Source organism: Mastomys coucha, unplaced genomic scaffold (assembly GCF_008632895.1).
Source record: "Mastomys coucha isolate ucsf_1 unplaced genomic scaffold, UCSF_Mcou_1 pScaffold20, whole genome shotgun sequence".
Classification (NCBI taxonomy): Eukaryota; Metazoa; Chordata; class Mammalia; order Rodentia; family Muridae; genus Mastomys; species Mastomys coucha.
This window is the reverse complement of record NW_022196903.1, coordinates 118,858,145-118,882,687: the sequence shown is the minus strand read 5'-3', so window position 1 is coordinate 118,882,687 and position 24,543 is coordinate 118,858,145. Positions and strand designations below refer to the sequence as shown.

At 45.2% G+C, this 24,543-nt stretch overlaps 1 protein-coding gene across 5 annotated transcripts in view; it reads right to left on the bottom strand.

The window, feature by feature from the left end:
• Ano2 (anoctamin 2) overlaps positions 1–24,543 on the bottom strand; it is a 328,395-nt gene that overhangs the window by 51,327 nt on the left and 252,525 nt on the right. For all 5 annotated transcript variants that reach the window (XM_031383474.1, XM_031383476.1, XM_031383473.1 and 2 more), the window contains 3 exons: positions 24,245–24,319; positions 17,668–17,863; positions 298–409 (listed from right to left, as the gene is read on the bottom strand). In XM_031383474.1, the coding sequence (XP_031239334.1) occupies positions 298–409; positions 17,668–17,863; positions 24,245–24,319 (383 nt within the window). The remainder of the gene's footprint in view (positions 1–297; positions 410–17,667; positions 17,864–24,244; positions 24,320–24,543) is intronic.

The following is a 24,543-nucleotide window of genomic DNA, read 5'->3' as shown; positions in this document are numbered from 1 at the left end:
GAGCCTCTGGCCAGACACGTAGTCCTTTCATGGTCAAGGGCACTAACTCTTCTAAGATTCTCCCTTCATGGTCTTGCCCAAAGTCTTGTGCAGTTGCCATGGATATTTTATTCTAAGGATGAAAATCCATTCCTTCATGGGTAACCAGATGGGAAAGATGTCATCCCAGCCGAGGAGACAAGAAGATGAGGATGGGAGCTAACAACGGGGACAGAATGACCCTACTGGTCCCAATAATGGACGACCAAGTCAGTAGCGAATTGGGTCCATTGCTACAGGTGCTACTGGTATACTCACCTCCCCTTGAAAAAGGCCACATAGAAGATGGGGGAGTAGGCATTGACAAACTTGAGCAAAAAGGCTTTGAGGATCAAGCGTTCTTCAAAAGTCTGTTCTGTTTTCGGAACCTCTGCAAGGGAAGAGCAAAGCCAATGAGAACGAAATGAGAGGGACTTTTCTTTTCCTTTATTTTTAAGTGTGTGTGTGTGTGTGTGTGTGTGTGTGTGTGTGTGTGTGTGTGTGTGCGTGTGCATGCATATGTGCATATCTATGAATGCACATACATTCAGATGGCAGAAGATAGCATTACATCTCCTGGAGCTGCAGGTACAAGAGTTTGTAAACCATGTAATACAGGTGTTGGAAATCAAACTCCAGTGGTCTGCAAGAGCAGTATGTGCTCTGAACAGGCGAGTCAAGCCATCTCTCCAGCCCACAGGTAAGGGTTTTGACTTTGGCATGAGTTACTGCCTCTCATGTTACAACTCTGGAGCAGAAACCAAGTGACCCGTCTGTAGCACATGAGAACTGAATGGGTTCATATGGGAGATGCAGAACAGTTTGCTAGATAATCTGAGGCTACAGAAGGTACATAAGATCTTCCCCCACTCTTCCTATTGCCTTCCTGACCCCCCCTAATCAGGGCGGTCATTCTGTATCCACAGAGAAGAACTTGAGTGGGGAGAGCCTCCAGCCCCCACCCTTACTTGGTCCAGGGCAAGTCGGCCAGCATTGATGTATATCAAAATTGTATGTATATCATAAAATTATACTAAAACAAAACTTATAGGGCATTTGAATTGTTCTCTTTACCTCCTCCTCCAATTTTACAGGCAAGGCATTTATCTGTAAGTTCTAGGAGAAGCTGAGAGGTCTCCTGATTTTCCACTCAAATGATGAGAGGTCACCAAAAAAAGTACAGAGGAAAACATGGCTGGGCCTATGGCTTAAGCCCGTGTGTCACAACCTCAGTGTATTCAGTCATGTCCCAGCCGAGAAATGGGTCACATCTTTAGCAGAGCTGGGGAAGACTGGGCCAAGTCTCTCTGGTTCTTTCAGAAGGCTGAGGATGCTGGGAGACTCCTGTGAGCAGGGTGTGGCATACTTTGGTGGAGATCCCACAGACTGTGGCAGATAAATGACTTGGTGACAGAGGGAACGGGGTACTGTTGCATAAAATATCACCAACTAGTTAGATTACAAAATACCAGAAGCCTATTTCTGAAAGTTCTGGAAACTGGAAAGGAGAGATCAAGGCCAGCTCAGTACCCATCCCTGACCCTCTCCTCATCTGTGAGTCCTTGTGTTCTTCAACACTCAGGCTCCAACTCCTCCCAGAATGGCCTGGCTTCTGCTCCACAAAAAGCACCTCATGGCTGTGCCCCACTGTGGTGGAGAGGCAGCTGTCTTCTGAGGTCTCTTTTCTTCTTTCTTTTTTTTTTCTTTTTTTGAGACAGGGTTTCTCTGTGTAGCCCGGGCTGTCCTGGAACTCACTCTGTAGACCAGGCTGGCCTCGAACTCAGAAATCCACCAGCCTCTGCCTCCCAAGTGCTGGGATTAAAGGTGTGTGCCACCACACCCGGCCTGAGGTCTCTTTTCTAAATGTACTTCTTAAGCCACCTAAGTCATCTCTTCTCAAATGTCCCACCCTTTAACACTGTTACCTTGTTGATTTAGGATCTGTGCTGGATAGTTTTATGTCAACTTAACACAGGTTAAATTCATCTAAGAGGAGGGAATCTCCATTAAGAAAATGCTTCCATAAGATCGAGTCGTAGGATGGTCTATAAGGTGTTTTCTTAACTAGTGATTGACTAGGAAGGGACTAGCCCATGTGAGTGGTACCATCTCTGGGCTGGTGGTCCTGGGTTCTACAAGAAGCCAGGATGAGCAAGGCACAATGAGCAAGCCAGTGAGCAGCTATCCTCTGTGACCTCTGCATCAACTCCTGCCTCTGGGGACCTGTCCTGCTTAAGATCCTGTTCTTACTCCCTTTGATGATGAACAATGACATGGAAATATAAGCCAAACAAGCCCTTTTCCTCCACAAGTTACTTTTGGTCATGGTATTTTATCACAACAATAGAAGCCCTAAGACAAGATTTCTACAGATGAATTTGGGAGGTTGGGGCACAAATATTAGAATCATAGCCCATGGCCATACTTGTAAGGGTCAGAACTAACTTTGCATCATGTAGAAATGTAAGTATAAAAGTGGGCTGAGCCCAGGGAACAATGCCAGGACCACACACAGGATGCATTCAATTTGCATATGTACACCCTGCATAGGAAAGCTGAGCTGACACCCTGCATAGGAAAGCTGAACTGAGGCCCTGCTCTCCCCTCTGGCCTGCCCTTCCCTGACCTCTCTCCCCCTGTTCAAGTCCTTGCATTCTTTAACATTCAAGCTAAATCTCCTCCCAGAAGTTTTTCCAGATGTCTCCAGTTGGCACTCTTTTTTTTTTCTGTTTTCTTATGTGAACTTAATATCTTCCTATATTAACTACCTATATCTATGCCTTTTAAAAATATTGCTGATGCTAAGAAGTGCTTGCTGACAGGAGCCTGGTATAGCTGTCCCCTGAGAGGCTCTGCCAGAGCCTGACCAATACAGATGCGGACGCATGCAGCTAACCATCAGCCTGAGCTTGGGGACCACAATGGAGGAGTTAGGGAAAGGACTGAAGGAGCTGAAGGGGTTTGCAACCCCTTAGGAAGAACAACAACATCAACCAACCAGACCCCCAAAGCTCCCAGGGACTAAACTACCAACCAAAGAGTACATATGGAGGGACCCATGGCTCCAGCTTCATAGGTGGCAGAAGATTGCCTTATCTGGCATCAATTGGAGGGGAGTCCCTTGGTCCTGTGGAGGCTTGATGACTTAGAGTAGGTATGAACCCAACCTGTTCATACTGAATGGGCTGTTATGGGGTAGGCCTAGTTGGAAGAAGTCACTGGAGGGATGTCTTTGAAAGATGCCCCACTGAGGCCCCTTCTTGCTTATCAATCTCTGTCCTGGCTGAGTTTGAATCCTCAGCACCCATTCCAAAAAGCTGAGTTTTGTGCCACAATTCAATAACTCCAGTGCAGACAAGTGAATTGGAAGAGGTTGCTGACCAGCCAGTCTAGCAAATCAGTGAGCTACAGAGTCAGTGAGAAAGCTTATCTCAAAATATAAGGTGAAGAATAATCAAGAAATATAGCTGACATCCACAATCTGCCCCCTATACCCATGTTCACATATGTATACCTACTTTTACACACACACACACACACACACAGAGCGGGGGGGGGGGCGCAGAGAGAGACAGAGAAACAGAGACAGAGGGACAGAGACAAAGACAGACACAGAGAAACAGAGACAAAGACAGAGAGACAGAGACAGACAGAGGTGAGGGAGGGAGAATTTTAGATTTGCACTCAGGCTGGTGTGCTAGATAGCAGAGTCCTGCTTGAAGTTGATTGCAGAGACATGCATAGAGAGAGACTGTCTACAATGTCTAGTTGTATCCAGCGTTCAAATGGAAAGAAACTGAGGTAAGGAAGAGATGGTGGAGGGGAAAGGGAGGAGAGAAAGAGGAGAAGAGAAGGAGAAACATGGAGAGGAGAAAGGAGGGAAAAGGCAAGGAGGGGAGAAAAGGAAGAAAAACGTTACAGTAGAGTTTTCTCTTAAGAAAGGAAGGAAGGAAGAATGAAAGAGAGAGGAAGAAAGAAAGAAAGAAAGAAAGGAAGGAAGAAAGGAGAAAGAAAGAAAGGAGAAAGAAAGGAAGGAAGGAAGGAAGGAAGGAAGAAAGAAAGGATGGGAAGGAAAGAAAGAAAAAGGAACTTGATCCTCTGCCCAGAGTGCCTGCCACATTCAATTCAAAAGTAGCCTGCCCTCAACTCCTCTCTTTGAAATAGTTTTTGGGTAAGAAAATTAAAACAAATGTCACCTAAAAATAAGTAATGAGACCTGAGGGTCTGAGAATTTGGAATGCTTATCTTGTGACTCTGTGTAGAGGAGGATTAGGATGAGGTAAGGGGCGACACGTGTCTTTAATTTCCTTTTATAATCCCCTTTGAACTGACTGTGCTCAGATCTCCTGGTCCCTACAGGAATTTCCTCTGTGTTCTCTGAGTGAAAAAATAAAGAGAGGAATCTGGTGTTTTCAGATCTCTTCACTCTAACTAGGAACGAGTGGCTTTCTCTCTCCACAGTGACAAATCATGGGCTTGGCGATTATTTATTGGTTTTATTTTTAAAAGCAGCCTGCGCTAGGCTTTTAGGGCTGTGCACTACCATAAATAATGGGCATTTTCAATAAACAGTCCAAATCTACTTGATAGGCCACTAAATCACTTGGGTTCCCTGCCTTGGGAAGCCCTGTAACCACAGTGACATTTGGATGAGCCTTCCAGGCAGGCAGGGACTCAGGAAAAAAGCAAAGTGTAAGGGAGTGGCACAGTGGGGCTGGGGCTAGTAGGAGCTGGGCAGGGCTGGGGGACAGTGCTGGTGGCTGTCACCTGCCTGTTACAGAAATGATGAGACTGCTGTGTTCCTGAAGGAATGAAACATATTCTCAGAGTTCACATGGGTGGGAAAATGTGTACAGGTCACCCACAGCTATCTGTGTGTCAGCCCACTGTATAGACTGAGACGTCTCCTGTGGTCTGAATTGGGCCTCATGAGAAACAGCCCAAATAAAGTGCCTTTAGACCCCATTGCTCTGGGGCTTTAAAGGAGCATCCAATGTTGATAGGATAAGGAGGAAGGCTGATCATGATCTTACCTCCTTGAGAGAGCCAGGTGAATTAGAGGCTGTCTGAAGGTTTCATCTATTCCCAACCCATGGAAAGCATTCTTCTGGTGCTTTATCTAGAACCAGGAAGGGACATTCTGACAGCATTTCCACACAATGTCCTTGCCTACCCACCCCCTTTCATGAAGTGTCAAACCTCTGCTGCAGTGTGTCACTAAAACACGTGGGTGCTAATATCCCCGCTGTAAGCTGCCTTGGAAGATCATTAATGTGAAAGCCCAAGTCGGTCCCAGGAGGCCAACTTAGGACTCCATATCCCCAGAGCTCCCTCCCGATCATATGGAAGCATCAGTTTGCAAGAAGATGCCTGGCACACAATCTTGGGAAAGCTGCTTCTTGTAACGGGTTTCCCCAGCAGCCTGGCCAACAGAGCCAATCAGAGGGCAACAAAACCAAACCAGGACTATGCCTCCATGTGTTTCAGCTGGGTCAGCCCTGGCACGGAGGGTCCAGAAGCCTTTCTCAGCCTCTCTTCTGGGGGGTGGATAAGCTTCCACAAGCAGCAGTGTTTCCTGACAGCCTAGCCAGCCAGTCTTCCCTCTACTTGTGTGTGTAGGTACTTGGTAGGTGGAGGGACTGGCTGAATCTTGGTGTGTGATAGTGTTGCCTAGCCTGAAGGGAGTCCCCTCCCGCAAGCCACCAGCTGGGTAATTAGGCAACCAACAGATTGGCTAAAGGAGCTGGGAATGCCTCAACGGTGTTCCCTTCTGCTTGAATCTGCGGGAACCCTTACAGTGGTAGCCTCTCCCCTGAGGCCCTGTGGAGGAGAAAGTCACCCTCAAAAGTTCAGCCACCTCACGAGTTCCACAAAGTGGAGGAGGGGCTTTTCTGTTATGCTACCAGTTTTTACTATGGAAAGAATAGGCTGCTGTCTAATCTGTTTTATAATATGTGGATAACCTATGTGGTATAATAATATGTGGTATAGCAAGGAGACTCAGAGCAAGGGCTGTCACACCCCCAGAAACCCTGTTGCTTAAGTGGATGTTGTGATGGCTCCCACCCAGCCAGAACCAGGATTTGACTCATTCGGGTCAAAGGTCCCGGTTCTGGTAAAGATGTTACTGGCAATGAAGAGGCACGAAGGGAACATGGTGTCATCGGACCAATCCTGAGTGGGCTGTAATTATGAAGGGGTACAGTTCTTCAGACATATAGGAGAACTCGGCGACTGCAGAGAGTCACACTCTAGTTCAGGATTTCCTGATGCCCTGGTCCTAGATATTTAATCTAGGGCAACTTGTGTTCAGGATGTGCTCAACCATCGAGCCACAATTTCAATACTTTCTTTTTTCTTTTTTACTTTTTGTCTTGAGATAGAGTGTCATTAAGTTGTCCTTGAACTTATGATCCTCCTGCCCCAGCCTCCCAAATAGGCAGGATTACAGGGTTGTATGGTCTGGCCCAGAGAGGGGTAGGGTAGGGCATGACTTGCTAGTAGGAGAGACATGGGCTTCATTGCTTAAGCAGGAAAATGAAAGAGAAGTGTTGGTCAGCTAGCTCAGGTTAGGAAGGCACTCTCACAGCTCACAGAGAAAGCAGCAAGATTGTATGTCAGGGGGGTCACAGAAAAAAAAAAAGACATGAATGTAAGAAAGGGATTTGCTGGAAGGGGCTAACAGGAGACAAAGGAGAAAATCAGAAAGCAGAGAACCATCAAATAAATTTAATTAATTAACAATTCTTCAAAACCCTCAAAGGCACAAATAAGACTGTCTTTCTGGCTGTTATCCTGTGTTTCTGCATGGATACCCCTCAGCTCAGCTGAGAACCCCAAGCACCTGCCGACCTTCTGCTCTGATAAGATGAAGACAACGGCAGGAACTTGGAAAGGCTCCCCAGACTGCATGTAAAGGGCATTCTGGGGAAGGGAACTGCTCATTCAAAGAAGGTGGTTCATAGAATGACTACAGCAGATGAAAGGCGCTTCTAAAGAACCAAAGGGCGAACTCTATGAGTGGATATGACCCAAACTAGTAGCAGAGACCATAGAGCTCCTATGCTGTCAGCAAGGCTGGGCACACCTACACGATGAAACTACAAAGAGATGTAGTAGTCTCAAACCATCTCAGTGCACACAGTGTGACAGTACCAGCTGCAGCAACTCAGTCCACAGTTAATCCACTCGCTTCTGGAGAGACTGATGGTAAAGGGCTAGATCTTGTGGAGAATCTAAATGCAATTTTTAAGAATGAGGCAAACTGAACTGAATCAACTTCTCAGAAAAAGAACTTTGTGTGTGTGTGTGTGTGTGTGTGTGTGTGTGTGTGTGTGTGTGTGTACAGATGCCTAAATATACCAGAAGAGGGCATGGGATCTTCATATCACATATGAGAAATCTCACCACATACAATGGAGGCTCCCCACCATGCCTTCCCCATCAGGAAGGACAGAAAATGGACATCAGAATAAGCCTTTCTTCTTCTAAACTGACTATTAGATATTTTTGCCCCTGGAAGATGCAGGAGTTAAGGAGGTTGTGAGCATCTGACATGAGTTCCCAGAACCAAACTTAGGGCCTCTAGAATAGCAGCAAGTGGTTTAAATGTGCGGAGCACCTCTCCAGACTCCTTTTTTAATTTTAAAAAATTTGTGTGTGTACCCATCTGTGTGTATGTGTGTGTGTGTATGCATGTGCATGTGTGTGTGTGTATACCAGTGTGTGAGTGTACCCGTGTGTGTGCATGTATGTGTGTGCATGTGTGTGTGTAACCATGTGTGTATATGTGTGCGTGTGTCTGTGTGTGTATATGTGCATGTGTGTGTGTGCATTGCATGTATGTGTATGTACTCGTGTGTGTGTGTACCCATGTGTGTGTATGTACCCGTGTGTGTGTACCTGTGTGTATGCATTGTGTGTGTGTGTGTGTGCATGTGCGTGTGTGTGTACATGTGTGTATGTACATGTGTGTGTGTGTTGCATGTGTGTGTATGTGTGTCTGTGTGTCTCTGTGTGTGTGTTACATGTGAGTGTATGGGTACATGCATCCATGTGCATTCATGTAGAAGCCAGAGGAGGATGTCTGATGACTTCCTCTATCATGTTTTACCCATTACTCCCTTGAGATAGGATCTCTCACTGAACTTGAAGCTTGTTATTTACGATAACATTGTGTGATGTTTTCAATGATAGTGGCCTTTAGAGGTTCATGGCTTTGAATTCTTAGTCACCTCACCAGGGAATGGAACAGTTTAGGAAGGATTAGGAGGTATGGTCTTGTTGGAGGAAGTGTGTCATTGAGAGTGAGCTTTGATGTTCTAAAAATCCCCATCAGTCCTCACCCCTCCCTCTCTGTCTGCTGTCTACAGATCGGGATGTAAAGCTCTCAGCTATTGTTTGGGCAACATGTTTGTCTTCTTCCCACTATCCCACCATGATGATCATGGACTAACCCTCTGAAACTGTAAGCAAACCCCCAAATTAAATGTTTCCTTTTAGTAGTTGCCTTGGTCATGGTGTTTCCTCATAGCAATAGAACAGTAACTAAGACACATGGTTTACTAGGGGTTTCCAGTATCCACTTGTTTCCATTTCCAATTCTGGAATTACAGGCACATGTGCCATGCCTGTTTTTTGCTGTTTTGTTTTGGTGGTGTTTTTTTATCTCTTTTATTTTGTTTTGTATTTTACATGGGTGCTAGGAAATTGAACTCAGCTCCTCCTAACTACACAGAGAGTACTTTTATTGACTGTGCTCTCTCCCAGACACATTTGTCAACTCTTACAGAACTTGAAAGGGCTACTGGGAACAGCTAATTTAGATTATAACTGTATTTTAAATTTTCTTTTGCTTGTAGATTGTTATGGTTCGAGTTTGAAATATCCCTTAAGGCTCCTGTGACTAAACACGTGGCCTCAGTTGATAGTGGTACTTTGGAAGTTTGTAGAATCTTCCGGATGAAAAGCATGGGTGATGGAAGCAAGTAGCTGGGGGCTGGTCTTTGAGAGTTATGGCCCCACCTCCCTTCTGTTTCAGCATGCATCCTGATCCACCAAGATACATGAAACCTCATCACATACACCTATCCAGGCCATTTACCATGTCTTCCCTACCAGGACGGGCAGAAAATGGAAGCCAGAATAAGCCCTTTATCTTCTTAATTGACTATCAAATATTTTTGCCACTGCAAGATGTCATGTGAATCTAATAAAATTCAGGTCTCTAATATGATTAAGCCTAAGCCCCTTAGATACTCAAGGTTGTCTCCATATTTTATTATATGCAATTTATTCTTTGCACCTAATTAAACTAAAGTATAAAGTTTGGAAAAAAGGGTCAACAAAGTTCTTTGTTTAGCAACAAGTAATATAAATAAATAAAATGGGAAAATCAAGATTGCCTACACCATTGGTGCTGTTTTGAGGTTAAGTATACATATGTTCTCCATTTGTGATGGTCCATGTGCTGATACTTGATCTTCACAATTGGTAAAAGCCATACTCAGAAGAGATTATGCTTTGGACGTTGACCTTTTCCTGGGTGAGGGATTTACAGTAAGTGAGGTGATGGGCTCAAGGAAGGGCAAACAGAGAGAAGGGCCACCTTCCTTTTCCTGGCAGTAAGTTTGCATTTATCCCAAAGCAGGATGTTGGTCTTCACCTCCAGGCTGCTTCTCCTTTCCCATTTCCACACTAAGAAGATGGGGCTTGGGATTAACCCTGCCCCAACAAACAAACTCGTGCTTCTGAACCTGTGCTAAGACAGAGGACTCCCTTGTGGCTGGCTCTGTACCCCTGCACCAAGATGGGGATCCTATCAGTAGTTGTTTCCAAACTTGTAGACCTGATTCCAGTGTCAGAAACTACACATTCATAACCTGGGACTAATAGATGACAGAAAGGATATCACTGGTAAGAACCTAGAAAAAAAAAACCCAGTTCCCTCTTAAACTACTACTCCAGGGCTGCATCTCTTCCCAAGGAATCTAACAGTCACCAATAAAACCCTCTCACTTTCTCTTAGATATTTTCCTGTCTTTTAATTTTTTAATTGGAGGGAGAAAAGAACCATTAGCCAGCTGTTATCAGAGGATGATGGGCAGTTTGGGTGTAGGCCACAACTTCCAGTCAGCCACATGATCCTGAGGGGAACCAACTGACACTGTATAGCATGCTATGTTTGAGGTCCCTTACACTGGTGGCATTAAATTCCCTTTCAACTCATGGTATTTTCAACATTTAATGAGTTTATTGAGCTACAGGCCTACCATACATTAAGAACACTTGTTTTACTATAATGAAAATCCTTACATCTGCAGTACAGGGTAAGCTCTGTGGCAAATAGATGTGCACACATGCACACAGACACATACATTTAAGTGCTTTGTCCACTCACACTTCTAAACTTCTTCAGCAATGCAATAAGTAAAGTCAAAGAAGTGACAAATTGCAAAGACAGTATGGGAAGTTATTGGGTAGCAACTTCCTTGAATTCAAACATTCCCTCTCAGGAAGTTCCTAAAACATACAAGCCCTTCCTAGAGATTACATACATACATGTGCACCCACACACACATATACATATCCACATATTGTATTTATATGTATCATATATGCTGTGTGTGTGTGTGTGTGTGTGTGTGTGTGTGTGTGTGTGTGTGTATTAATAATTCCTGGGAAGAGAGCAGAAGAGACTTCTGGCATGTTGTGCAGGGAGCTCTAGGGATCTAGCTCCCATGAGTCATCACCTATGCTAGGGTGGCCTTTGTGGCCATGTAGCTGCCTTTGGCTCACTCCTGTACCTATAAGCAATCCCTCACCACATATTGTATAAGCAACTCCAATAAGCTTACTGGTTCATGAAACTAGACTTGGATGCAATAGTTCTTTTGGTCCCTGTCTGTGCCGTGTATGGTATAAATGAATACTTGTTCACGTCTCCTCAAGAAGAATACAACAGAAAACAGGCATGGTGACACATGCCTGCACACCTGGAGGCTGAAGCAGAAGACTGTGAGTTGGAAGCCAACCTGTGCTATATACAATGAGTTCACATCCTGCCCAGGCTCCATGGTGAGACCCTATCTAAAGAACCAAAACAAAACTCCCAAAGTTCAGCCATCAACACCACCAACAAAAGGTTACGTGGGGCAAAGTGTGTGCCATATACGAGTGCCTGGAACAGAGCATGGAAGGCAGCACTCAGACAGAGTGCTTCTTGGGTCTTACCCCCTATGCTTTTGTCCCATCTGAGCCCTGCTCCATCTGAGATCACTGGGGCGCAGTGACAAGCAGGTGTGAGCCACGGCAACATTTGTTCAAACAACTTGTAAGCCTAGTGACTTTCTTAAGAATTGGAGACACTGACTTGACTGGGTTGTGCTGTGTTTAATGCCCATATAAGGCCAGCCTTGGCACTCAGAGAGGTACAATGGAGACAGCTGGAAGGCTTAAGAAGCTTTGTGTGCAAGCATTTTGTACATGGTTTTGAAGAGAACGGAAGGAAACAGAGGAGGAAGCCAGCTGAAGTTGGAGATGTCTTATACAGCCAGCAGAGGGCATCGTGATAAGCCTAGAACCCGCTACCCGCCTGCGTCTCCACGATTGCAGTGTTCAAGAACACTAGGCATTATCAAATGCATGGGTTCTAAAGTGCCTTGCTTCAAAGACCCAGGATCCTTACCCAGGAAGAAGGAAGCCTGGAACTGGTCAGCTGGGTTCCCCTTGTCTCCGAGCCTCTTTCCATGCCTTAGCCACGTGCTGTCTACCTGTATGACTAGAGTCCTAATGTCCTGGCCAGCTCCTACCTGCTTCTTCCACTAGGATCCATACTCTTTCCCCATAGCTATTACCTATTGTCCCTCTAAGAAAGATTAAGCTTAAGACAGATTTCATCCCCTTTCTTACTGGAACCTCATTTCTGGTATATGCTGAATCTGGATATACACATAGTCCAAAGTGCCTTAACTGGTCAAGTGCACACTCAGGCAAGACTTACAAGCTCCAGCCCCTTCTCTATATACTCTTAGTTTCGGTTAATCCCTTGCTTCACCAATGACATGCTATCTTCGGGGTATGCCGATTTTTGCAGGCAACCCATTACATTGTTAGTATGGCAGCTGGAGAAGAAATTACAGCTTTTATCTACCCACGTCTGAGTCGATCGCCTTCAAGGCACTGAGCAAAATTATGGCAAGCATTGACTTCAGATAGCCTGATTGGTCTTCCATCACACAGCCTGGAGGAAGTGCTCAGTAACTTGTTAGGGTTGTTTGTACCAGCTGTTTGCACCTGGCAAGCAAAGCACACAGTCACAGGGCTCAACAACTACCAGGAGATCTGGGGCAGGAAGCCAGACGGGCACTAGACCTCGTGTGAGAATGGCTGGGCAAGCCCCTCAGCTTGACACATTTGTCATTCCATTAAGTGGCATTATCAATGGTTCTGTGTCTCCACAGAAGTTGTTCTGAAGTCTTGAAGACACGCCTCTGCCTACGGTTACACTAGGTACCTACACTGTATGATCATCTCTGTTGGCGTGTGTTCTTTGCCACTAGGAAACCTAAAGTCCTGACATTCTTGTTGCCTCCTATCCATCTATATCCTTTTAGAACAACGTTGTGTTTGCCTTATCCACCTCACTACTTACTGGAAGCCTTTTTCAGATCTGGTAAGCCTAGTTGAGACCATGGATGCAGGCAAACACCCAGTAGCCTCTATTGTGGCTCGCAGTATGCTTATCTTGTGGGTTAGCTGTGAACACTTTATGTGAGAAGGATGGATCCAGGAAGAAATGCATTTCACAGACAGTGACATCTGCAGGTGTGTGCTAAGATCACCAAGAGCAGGCTATGGGCATGAGATCCACGAGCCATTGGCCTCAATGCAACCTGAGTGGAGTCAGGGGCACAGACCTATGCCAACAGAAGGGCATTTCATGCTAATCAGTGGTGGGAAAGGTAGGGTGGGGCTGTCACTGTGACATAATACTTGGCAGAAACAATTTAAAATGAGGGAAGAGTTTGTTCTGGCTATAATTTCAGAGCTTTCAGTTGCATCAAAGAACAGTGTCTTACATCAGGGTAGCCAGGCAACAAAAATAATGCCTATGTTAGCCACCTTTCTGCTTTCTCCTTCTTCATCCTAGCCATGTCCCCTGCCTCTGGAATAACACTGCTTGTATTGAGGGTGGATCTTTTGTTTCTTTAGTCCTTTCCAGAAACATTCTCACAACTGTGCCTTGGAATGTGCTTGATTATTCTGCCAGACAATTCTTAACTTAAGCAAGTGACAATCAGGATAGACAATGACTCCGTTGTACATGTATTCATATATTTCACATTTGAACTTCCTCCACTAGTGAGCTGTGTGCAGAAGCAATGATGGCACTTCTGCTAGGGGACCCCCAACCCTCATTTCCTCCTGACATACTGGCTTCCATGGCTTCCATCAGTCTGGTCCTTCAGTAACTGTATGAAGTCTAGAGTCATCTCTAATATTAAGCATGTAATGTGAGCAAAAATATACATTATACATACTATAATGCATACTGCATACTATATTAAAGAATTAGAATGTAAACATGAATGTGTGGCCTCAGCATAGCTGAGCCTAATTTAACTTCATCAGATAGAAGCAATAAGGTAAGAGAGTGTATGATAAGTATCCAAGAACCTTTCCCTTCTTGCTTATTCTGACTGTAGGCATGTTTATTTTCTGCTCCATCTTCCCACCATTCTTCCCTATGTCCTGGTTGGTAATTTCCTCCTTCTTATTCATGTCATAGCTACAGCACCATCAGCCAAATAGGAATGTTCCTGAACACCTTAGGTCCAAAGTGCATGGCCCCAGACCACTCTGCACTGCAACACATCTTTCTTACACTCCATGCAGTGTCTTCACTTATGTCTGTCGACCCCTTGTTTCATAACATGCATGATGACATCAGGAGTATACAAGTGACTCATCACCTGTAATGTTGTAAGAATTGTGACTGGTACAAAGCTGATGCTCCACAAAGAGCTGATGGATGAATGGGTGGGTGAAAGATTCAAAAAGGAGGAAAATCACCAAGGGCTGAGTGATCAAGCAAGGGTTTGGAAAGAGGTAGTCTTCATGTGGCCAGGCACAAGGGTTGGAATGCCTGGGATGATCATGATTGAATGGATTGACCGCAGTACAAGAATATATTGAGAAAAGGGTGGTTGAGAACCTCAAGCATTGGTACATGTGTTTCCTAAGGGCAATGGGCAGCAATCCAAGAAGAATGATCAGCAATAATACTTCAAATTCAGGCTCTGATGACTGGGAAGGTACTGACAAGCTAGAGGCTGATAGCGAGGGGTGAAAGACAGGGGTAGAATCATAAGAACATGAGAACAGAACAGCAGGGTGGTAATCTATGAGTAGAAGTGGAATGATGGATTGATACAACTTTGTCTACCAGAGTTCCCTGCTGCTCAATGCTGCATGGTCTAGGATATGAGGGAGAGGGAACCAAGTCCAGAACTCAAAGGCTTTGTCTGCTAGAGCCCTGGGTCAGTGGTCTCCACTTCACAGCAGTGCCTCTCTGAGCCTCCTGAGAACACCAAGCCTAAAATAGTCAAGAACAGGTCAATACACACATGAACCCATTCCTGAGTAGGGACTCAGCACACCATTGCATGTCGATGGTTAGAGACTTAGACCAATCAGCACAGGGGGCTGCATCTTCAAGGTAGAAGCTGAGTTTGAACCTTAGTTAAGTGAAAATACGCTTCCCTGAAGCCATATAGTGCTTTTGAAGATAATGTGGGCTAGAAGTGTGTGTGTGTGTGTGTGTGTGTGTGTGTGTGTGTGTGTGTGTGTGTATGTATGTTTAAGAAAAAAATAAGGGTATTACTATCTTTTATGGGACATTGGGGAGTGGTTTAGCAAGCTGGAGAAGGCTGAGCTTTCTATGTAAGGAAGAGAGTTAGAAACAACAGGTAGAGGCTCACAATATTGAAATGTGGGTATGTACACTCTTTTGTGTCTGTGTGAGGTGCTAATGATTAAATCTAGGGTCTCATGAATGCTAGGGAAGTGATCTTTTACTGAGCCACACCTCAGCTTTATGGTTCATTTTGCTCATGACCTTAAACAACAGTTTATGTCCAGTCTTGCACATGGGAAGTACTTACTAAGTATTTACTAATAAGTCTTTTTTATATTATTAATTTAAATTATTAATTTCTGTATTGTATTAGAAAATAAAATATGCATATGACCAGGAAGGCATGTTTACACCATCATTGGCTTCCTGCTTCCCTCATCTCCATTTCCTGCCCATATACTCACTAATCTTTACAGGACCCAGTTGTCTCCTGCCTCTCTTCCTAGACATCCTAGCATCCCATGATCCTTCCTGAGGAAGTTTGCAAATATGAACCTACATCATGTGGCTCTTCAGGAACTCCGTTATGGTACTGGGCTGGGGGTCAGCTGCAATACAGACATTCCTTTCTGCTTCTGCTGTTTCTTCCACGTGGATGTTGCAGTCAGCAGGCCTTACCTTGGGACACCCCACAGTTCTCTCCTCAGGCAAGGAAAGTTACTTGATCACCCTAGAAGATGATCCTGACCTTCCTGGCCTGACTGCTGCCCTTGCCCTTCTGGTAGGAGCAAAGTGCCTGGAGCAAGGGTGTTCTGTGTCCTTCCAGGTCCCAACTTTTACAGGACTCTCTCATGTACTGTTTTTTTGTATGTTTGTTTGTTTGTTGTTTTTGTTTTTCAAGACAGGGTTTCTCTGTATAGCCCTGGTTGTCCTGGAACTCACTCTGTAGACCAGGCTGGCCTCAAACTCAGAAATCCACCTCCCTTTGCCTCCAAAGTGCTGGGATTAAAGGCATATGCCACCACTGCCCGGCTCTTCCATGTACTGTGACCTGCCATCAGGAATGCCAATCTGTGAGCAACTCACTAGTACAGAAACTTCTTGGCTCTGTTGTTGAGTTGCCTCCTGCAGGGGAGCAGCTTTCTGTTTTATAGTTCACATGCTGGCTACTGTCTACTTCTGCCTTGATTGTACTTCTCATCTGGCATCTCTGGTAACATGCAGTAGCATGTTCTGTGGACTGATGGGCCAGACTATTCACGAAGCCCATGCAAAATTATTGCATTCCACTATTTATGAAAGTAAGCAGAGTTCTCTCCCTGACATATAAGGTCCTCTACCAAAAGATAAAGGTAAATACAATCAACTCCCTGCACTCCTCTGTGCCCTGGATCTTCCATGGGCTCTAGTTCACCCGCCATAGAAGGGCTCTCTGGTCTCCTATAAATGTGTCATGCTTTCCCTCCCCTTGATATCCAGCTTGGTTCTTCCACTCTTCTGGCTTTTATATTCACCAAAAGTCTGGCAAGCTGTCCAAGTGGGCATGAGCCACTTCTTACCGACTTTCTGATCTCTCCCTTCCTTGGCATTTCCTTAGTTCGTTATTTTGCCAGGAACTTCCACTCTGCTCACCATTCTTCCCTTCATACATGCCTGCTGGGCACCAGTTACTCTGCTATGAGGTACCCACCTCCAAGCCTCTCTGGGTGCTCTGGAAAGTGGAACCCTCCCCTCAATGTTCCACAAAACATGGTACGGCACATTCCCAAAGATGCCAAGTTCAAAATACTCTTTGATTTTTCTCAAAAAGCCTATGAAGGAATGTCAGCAGTACCATATGGGTAGATGCTCTGAGAGAGCAGAGCTGTCTCTCACATTTAGAGGGTAAGCACCTACACCAGCAGGGACAACAAAGGTGTGTACCACTGTGTGAACCTCATGGTCGAGGCCATGCTGCAGAAAGACACCTACAGAGGCGCCTCCAGAACTCTCATGACCTCTCAGGAACCCTGAGTGTGCCGTCACACAGGCAGTGGATTGGACATCATGTCAGACTCAACTTTCCCAAGAGGCTAATGAGAGGCTGAGGTGACCAGTCCCTAGAATAAAGAAGGAACACCCCAATTCAAAGATGAAGGAGTGCATCCAGGCCACCCAGATTAAGCAAACCATGGAAGGGTCTCTGTGTTGGCACTCCCCCATCCACTGAGCAGGAATTTGTCTCAGGCAACAGCAGGTCCCGGCTCAAATGACACGTCTGAATGTGAGGGCCATGACATTTTCCTCACTGGCTTGGAGCTTGGGAAGTTTGATATGCCTCTTTGAAGTCTGCTTAGAGCTCGGGGAATGTGAAGGCTTGAGAGGATAGATAAGACCCTCTTGGGCTCAAGTATCAAGAAGCTTTTCTCCCCTTAGACAGGCTGCTGGGAAAGTGAGGAGGCTCGGGTTCGGTTGATTCTAACAGGAAATGATGAATCTGCCTTGCTTCTATGTTGGGGTGAAAAAAATAGACCTTGTAGATTAAGCAGAGGCCAGAGTGAGCTCTCTGTCACACAAGACAATCAATACAGACACTTGGTCTTCTGAGTATGCATGCTACAGGAAGGATTCCTGTTGGCTTAAGGGAGGCCCTTTGGCAGGCCCCGAAAGCCACCATTCTCTGTCATTCTTACAATTCAGATGTACAGACTCCTGTTCCATCCTGTCTGTCATTTTGGGTCATTCCTATCAAACACCTCGCATGCATGGAACTAACCATACTCAAGACACAAAGAGGATTTTCGACACAGTACCGATTTTGGTAAGCCACTTGGCCACAGCACCATAGATCTCATCCAAGATGAGGATGACCACAAGGTTGATGATGACTGCTGTTGCAGTCACTGTCACCCGGACATTGGAGCGTGTGGCCTTGTTGAGAGACAGAGCAGCTGCAGTTGTGATCCGATATACGATGACCCCAAAGACAATGGAGAATGTCAGGGCGATCTGTTCAGAGAAGACAGGAGAAGGAAGGCAATTACTAAGCAGGAAATCATATCAGCGGTCAACTATGGAGCACCTATGGTTTGCTCACATCAACCGTTAGCAAGCTGTAGTTACGGACTGAGCAACAGAGGCCCCGCAAAGCCACTGAGGTCTGATGCAGCATTCTGAGTGTTTTTCAAGGCAGAACAGCTCCAGCTTTTATCAGATCCCAATAGTCTAAATCACACTACACAAATAAAGACAAGAAACCTGGACACTGTGGAGTACAAAGCACATCCTGTGATTTCCTTCACTCTACCTACTATGGCGATAAGAGGCGCTCCTGCTGCACCATAGTAAAAGGTGTGAAAATATTAAGCCCTGAATAAAGACAGCTGCCGAGGAGATGCAGCATGCCGATGTGTGTGGAGGAAGCTAACTTCAAGTTGGACCATGCACTAAAGGAAATGTGGTGCCACTGAAGATGTTTGACCTGAAAAGGGATGAGTTACACCTTGACCAGTAGGAGGTAAAGGTTGAGCACAAAAGAGGGAAAAAAGATCAACCCAATTGGTGTTTGCCCAGGATATGCTGAGCAAAAGCATTGCATTCTCTCCCAGGCACCTTGGAATAAAAGGCACAGATTCTAATTTGATGTGCAAATCTCTTGCTACTTTGTTCCAAGGAGGTGTCCCAGCCCCTGCCTCTCCATGGTCCATATTACCTCTTCTAGAACCTACGAACCAGGGATTCTCCTACACTTACAGTGCCAGCCCTTTCCCGTGTCCCCTCTACTGTTCCTCTCCCCACCCCAGCCAAGGAAGGGCAGTTCCCAAGAAACACCAGGATGCTGTGAGCAAGAGTTCCCAATCAAGTCTCAGCAAGGGGCAGAAGTAGGGAGGCCTCTGCCACTAGCAGGCCCCATCCAGCCCTGGGCCACTGGAGGAAATCTGAATTGGCTTCAGTCTAAGAAGTCGTGTTTCATCCTCGCTGCCAGTGAGACTGTTCAGGTGCCAGTTGGTCTCCAGGTAGAGGGATGGGGCACTGGCTGTTTAAAAGCTGGGGTAAGGAAAGGGCAGGTGGAAGTTTCCCCTGGTACACAAAAGAATGCTGGAGAAGACAGTCAGGAGGGGAAGGGGAGTTACAGGGAGGATGGGGAAGAGAGTGGAGGGAGGGGTGGGAAGAGGTCTGAGCAGTACTTTGTAGGCAGTGAGAATGATCGTCTGGTGGGCTGGGAATGAGCTGCAGATGTGGCAGCATATGGACGCGTGCAGACCTCTGGGGTGCCAGTGTGCTGAAGCCTGGGGTGCTAGTGGGAGACTGGGCTGGTATGCTTTATAAATGTTAGCATTTGTCCTGTGGACCATGTAAGAAAGACAGAGCAGGCAGAGTTCTTTTATTGTCAAGGGAGAGTGTTTCAATGTGTGCAAGTGTGTGTGCGTGTGTGTATGTGTGTGTGTGTGTGTGTGTGTGTATTTGCAAGGATAACAGAAGAGAAGATACTCGGCTGGAGGCAACTCTTTGGATGGGAATACAGCTGCAGCACCAGCCTGCAGCACAAGAGAAGGATAACTCTTTTGAGTGGGGAACCTCAACATGATATCACACTGTTCCACTGATGTAGATGATTCACTCCCTGGTCCTCTGGGACTGACACTGCCTGACAGAGCCTAGAAAATGTGGTGTGAGATTTTCTTCCTCCCCCTACCTCAAATCCCTTCTACAGTGATGACTGGTGAGGGGCATATTGATGAGGTGGCAAAGGCTGGGTATAGGGGGCAAGCCAGTATGTGTGTGTGTGTGTGTGTGTGTGTGTGTGTGTGTGTGTGTGTGTGTGTGTTTGGTGTAGAAAGACTAGGGGGAAATGCCAAGAATATCTGTTGCTTTAGAGTCAGGGTGGGGAAAGAAATCTTCTCCTGGGCTTCTCTGAGGACAGTATGATAAGTCTGAAAGGAGAGAGTATAGTTGTAGCTCATGGCTCTAGGGACTGCATCAGCTGGGAGCTTGATTGAGACACAGAATCTCAGCACAACTCCAGATCCTGACTTACAATTCATACAATGAAAGAATTTCTAAACAAAGCCAGAGACACCTTGTTCTCACTTGGTCTTCCCGCAGTGTCACCTCAGACACTATCCTTAGTCTCTGCTTATTCTTGGCAACCTTACATCACTCTGGTCTTGATTTTCTACCCCATGGTAGAAACCAGGAAGAACCTCAGTTGGGCTTTCCTGAAATATCTCTAGATCCACAGACCTTCCAGGTTGCTCAGGCTTGGAGAACTCCAACCTGACTCTACATCTAGCTACTTATGGACAAAGCAGCAGGCATGAAGAAAAGAAGTCTTTTGCTCTTGGCTGCAGGGTCTGTATAATCCTCTATGACTCAGTGGGAATGAAAGAATTGTAACACTTAAGGATCATCTACCTACAACCTTTAGTTTCCATGCGTAAAGAAAATGGAGTCAAAGCATCAACAATCTGATTGGCCCAAGGTTTGGAGGGCACAAGACTGCGGTGAGGTAACAATGGATAACAATATCATCTTCAACATCACTTCCCCATTGTATCTTCTCCATGTCACTGTTCAAATCACATCTTCACTTGAGCTAGTCCTTACTACTTCTATCCCTCCTGAAAATGAGGTTTCATAACAATCCATGGCTGGACCCTGCCATGCGGAGCCATGCCCATGTTCCCATCCTGACATTGGATCTCAAGTCTCTTGCCATTAACTCCAATGCCATTTCCACCATTTGTGGTTGAATTGTTGATTTTGAAGGTATTCAGGTCAATGATATCTCTGATAGGCTGTCTTGTAAGGCACTGCACTGGGACACGTCATCTTTTGGATCTATCTCCATCACTAGGGTAAAGGAGCTTAGTCACGTGCCATACTCTATGGCTAATGCTATTCCATAGCCCTGCTCCCTAAATAGAACCAGCTTGCTAAATAACTGCAGCAACCTCCTGCTTGACTCTTCAGCTCCCCACACTCACCTTCTTTACCAGCATTTCTCACATCAGCCAAAGGCATTCTTCTGTACATCAGATCATGAAACTCCTCTGCAAACCCTTCCTTAGGGAGCCCATTCCTTGCTCTGCCTCTGGCCTCCCTGGATGTATCTCTTGGCCTCAACCACATTGCTGCCCTTCTTCTCACTGGGCATCCTACCAGGCACTACCTACTGTAGCCTGGAGTCCTTTTCCTCGTTCTTTCCTCGGACTCCAAAATATCAACATGGCTTCTTTCTCCTATTACAGACCCTTGCTAAAATCTTAACGAGATTTCCTTATTCAACTTATTTAATAGATGCATTTAGGATGTTTGTAATTTTAAATTTTATTTTATTGGGAACATGCCAAGCATCCCATTACACACACACACACACACACACACACGAGAGAGAGAGAGAGAGAGAGAGAGAGAGAGAGAGAGAGAGAGAGAGGCAGAGACAGAGACAGAGAGAGACAGAGAAAGACAGACAGACAGAGAGAGAGAGAGAGAGAGAGAGAGAGAGAGAGAGATCCTGCCTGCCTCACTTCAAACTCATATCTTCCATCCGGGCTCTTCCCTCAATCCTGACAGGTTACTGTTGGCTGACATTCATTCCCTTCTTTGCCTTAGCTATACTGTTACTTAAGAATGCATCATTGAACGATGCCACCTAGGCTTGCCTCTTTTGGGTCACCAACACTGCTCTGTATCCTGATTAGCTTGCTCGTTTTCATGGCTATGTGGTCCTGAGCTGTGTAAATAGATCTTGGTTTATTTATCCATTCTCGTGGGGATAGGCATGTGGACTGTTAGCAGTTTGGGGCTATTATAAACAGAACTTCATGGGCTTTTCTGTGTCCATACGCTGTGTATGCATGTAAGGTTTTGTAGGGTAGGCAGCGAAGCATGGGTTTTCAGGGCTGTGGGCTTTAAGTCTTGGTTTTACTAAGTAAAGCCAGAATGTTTCTAAAGGCATCTTTAAATAATTTCTTAAATGAACTCCCACCAGCCTTGTACAAGTTTCTTTTGATCTAGATCTTTCCCAACACTTGTTATTGACAGACTTCTTAATGGCAAGTTGTATGTTGAGTGCATATGGCGTTTCACCATGGTTTAAATTAGAATTTCCGTGAATACTAATGAGATACATAGGTCTCCTTCAGTAGGCTTATTGGCCATTGGAGTCCCTCTTTTGTAAAGTAATCAATAAAGGTAGTTTATTAAGTTTTGAGTGAATTTTGTTATTTCTTGTGTTTGTAATTTTCTATACACTTCAAAACCAGTTTTGGTGAGTTACAGTTTTTATGAACACACTCTCTGACTTTGAGCTCACTTCAGTCCTTATTTCCACCCTTCCTGCTTCCCACAAAACCACCCTAGCCCAGGCCTTGCCTAGACAGGAAAATGTCCTTAAAGTGAATACAGCGTTAGTGCAGGGGTGTCTGCTCCGTCACACCCACGTCTCCTCTAGGCTTTAGGCCAGGGTTATTCCTCTTCTGACAGCCTCTGAATGCTGCTTTAATGGGACTAGAAAATATAATGATCTGGTATTTTCCACTAAATTTAGCAAAGTGGGTGTTATAAAATCCTAACCCACCACTAAAGGTGGAAGTTGAATTTATTATTTGTTTAGTTTGCAGATGTCCGGTGTTTTGTAATATTTTTATTTTCAGTCCAGGCTGGTCTTGAACTCAAAATCCTCCTGTCTCAGCCTCCCAAGTACTAGGGTTATAGGTGTGCACCACCACTTGTACCTCATCTAAAAACTCCTTTTTTATTATTATTTTCCTTCCTTCTCTGCTTTGGTGGCTAAGAATAGCATTAAGCACACAGTTGTACTCATTAAATACTTCCTGAGTGAAGGATAAACTCTCCAACAGCGATATGCACCTTGTGGGAGGCCCTGAAGCACTAAATTGATTAAACTTTCTATCATTGCACAGAACACATCACAGCTCACTGCACCCTTGAATAACCCGCCATGCCTTGAGCTTGTTTGGCTGTGAGAGGAAAACAAATTTAGACCACTAAAGCTTTGACAACTCTGCACTTTGTCTGAAGGGTGAGGACCTGAGTTTGATGATTTCTAAGACAGCTAAGAACATTTACGTTTTGGCCAAGGTCTCCTTACATAGCCCAGGCTAGCCTCACATTTGAAATCCCCCTGACTCTCTATCTCTGGAATACTGGCATTACAAGAACGTGATGGCAGATCTGGCCCGGTTTAAACTTCTGAGATGACATGTTTCCTTTAGTTAGGATGCCAATATTAATAAAGACAATAAGCTCTAGCCAGGTCAGGAATAAATCTTCCAGTGGGTTCAGAAAATGATGATTATTCTTGCAGTTTTTAATAATCCAGTAATCCCCTTCTCCACAATGCATATGTCATCCTGCAAAGGAACTGAGCTGTTAAGCCCACAGTCTTCTTAGCTACACACAGCCTCACAGTAAAGAGGGACTGATGTTAGTGACCTAACATGGTCCCTTGAGGACCTTTTGTGAGGTCTTCTAAGCTAAGCTGCTAATCTTACTCCACCACGACCCAATCTCAGGCTCTCCCCTCAACTTTTTCCAGCACTGCCAACATCATTAAGTCTGAAAATAAATAAACAGATAAATAAAATAAAAATCTTTCACAATCACTGGGAGGTAAAGAAAAAGCAAATGCAGCATCCACAGAGACAATAAAGACTGTGAGCTCAGTGGCTTCCAGACACCTAGAGAGAAGCACTCTCAACTCAATAAGGTCACCACACACACACACACACACACACACGAACACACACACACTATACACACACACACGCACACACGCACACACACACTATACACACACACGCACACACACACACGCACACACGCACACACACTATACACACACGCACACATACACACACACATACACACACACGCGCACACACACACATGCACACACACGCACACACACTATACACACACACATGCACACACGCACACACACACTATACACACACATATACACACACATGCACACACACGTACACACACACACATGCACACACATGCACACACACACGCACGCACACACACACGCACACACACACACGCACACTCACACACACACGCGCACACACACACACACACACACACACAAGCCACCACAATTATGTAGCCAGCTCCTCTGTAGTATACCTTCAAGTTCTTGGTCTGGCCAAGAACATATCCTGCTCGCAGGGCACTGCAACTTATATACAGCCAGTGACCTCAATATTGGGAAACTTCTTTCTCCACCATTCAGTACTGTGGCCTCGCTTTTGTCAGCCCTTTATTATTCTGCAGCATTCAAAAAATACTCCTTACACACACTCACTACAGGATCAACATGCATACAGTCTCAGGCAGGTGGACCCTCAAAGAAATTACCATAAACAAGATGGAGGCGAAGTTCATCAAGTATCCTGGGAAACGGTCTTTCCAAGTCAGTTTATCTTCATCATCCTGAGGTGAAACAGGAGAAAAAGAGACAATCAGAAAGCACAAAGAACAGATATTTATCCATTCCTATTTTTACATAAATTTACATGACAACAATTTGCTGCTTTATGGATATTTCTGTAGTAACTGATGTTGCCTTACTCTCAATATCAACAGTAGCCCCCTTAATTTAGATTGATAGCATACACCTCAAATCCCAGGAGTCAGGATGCTGAGGCAAGAGGATC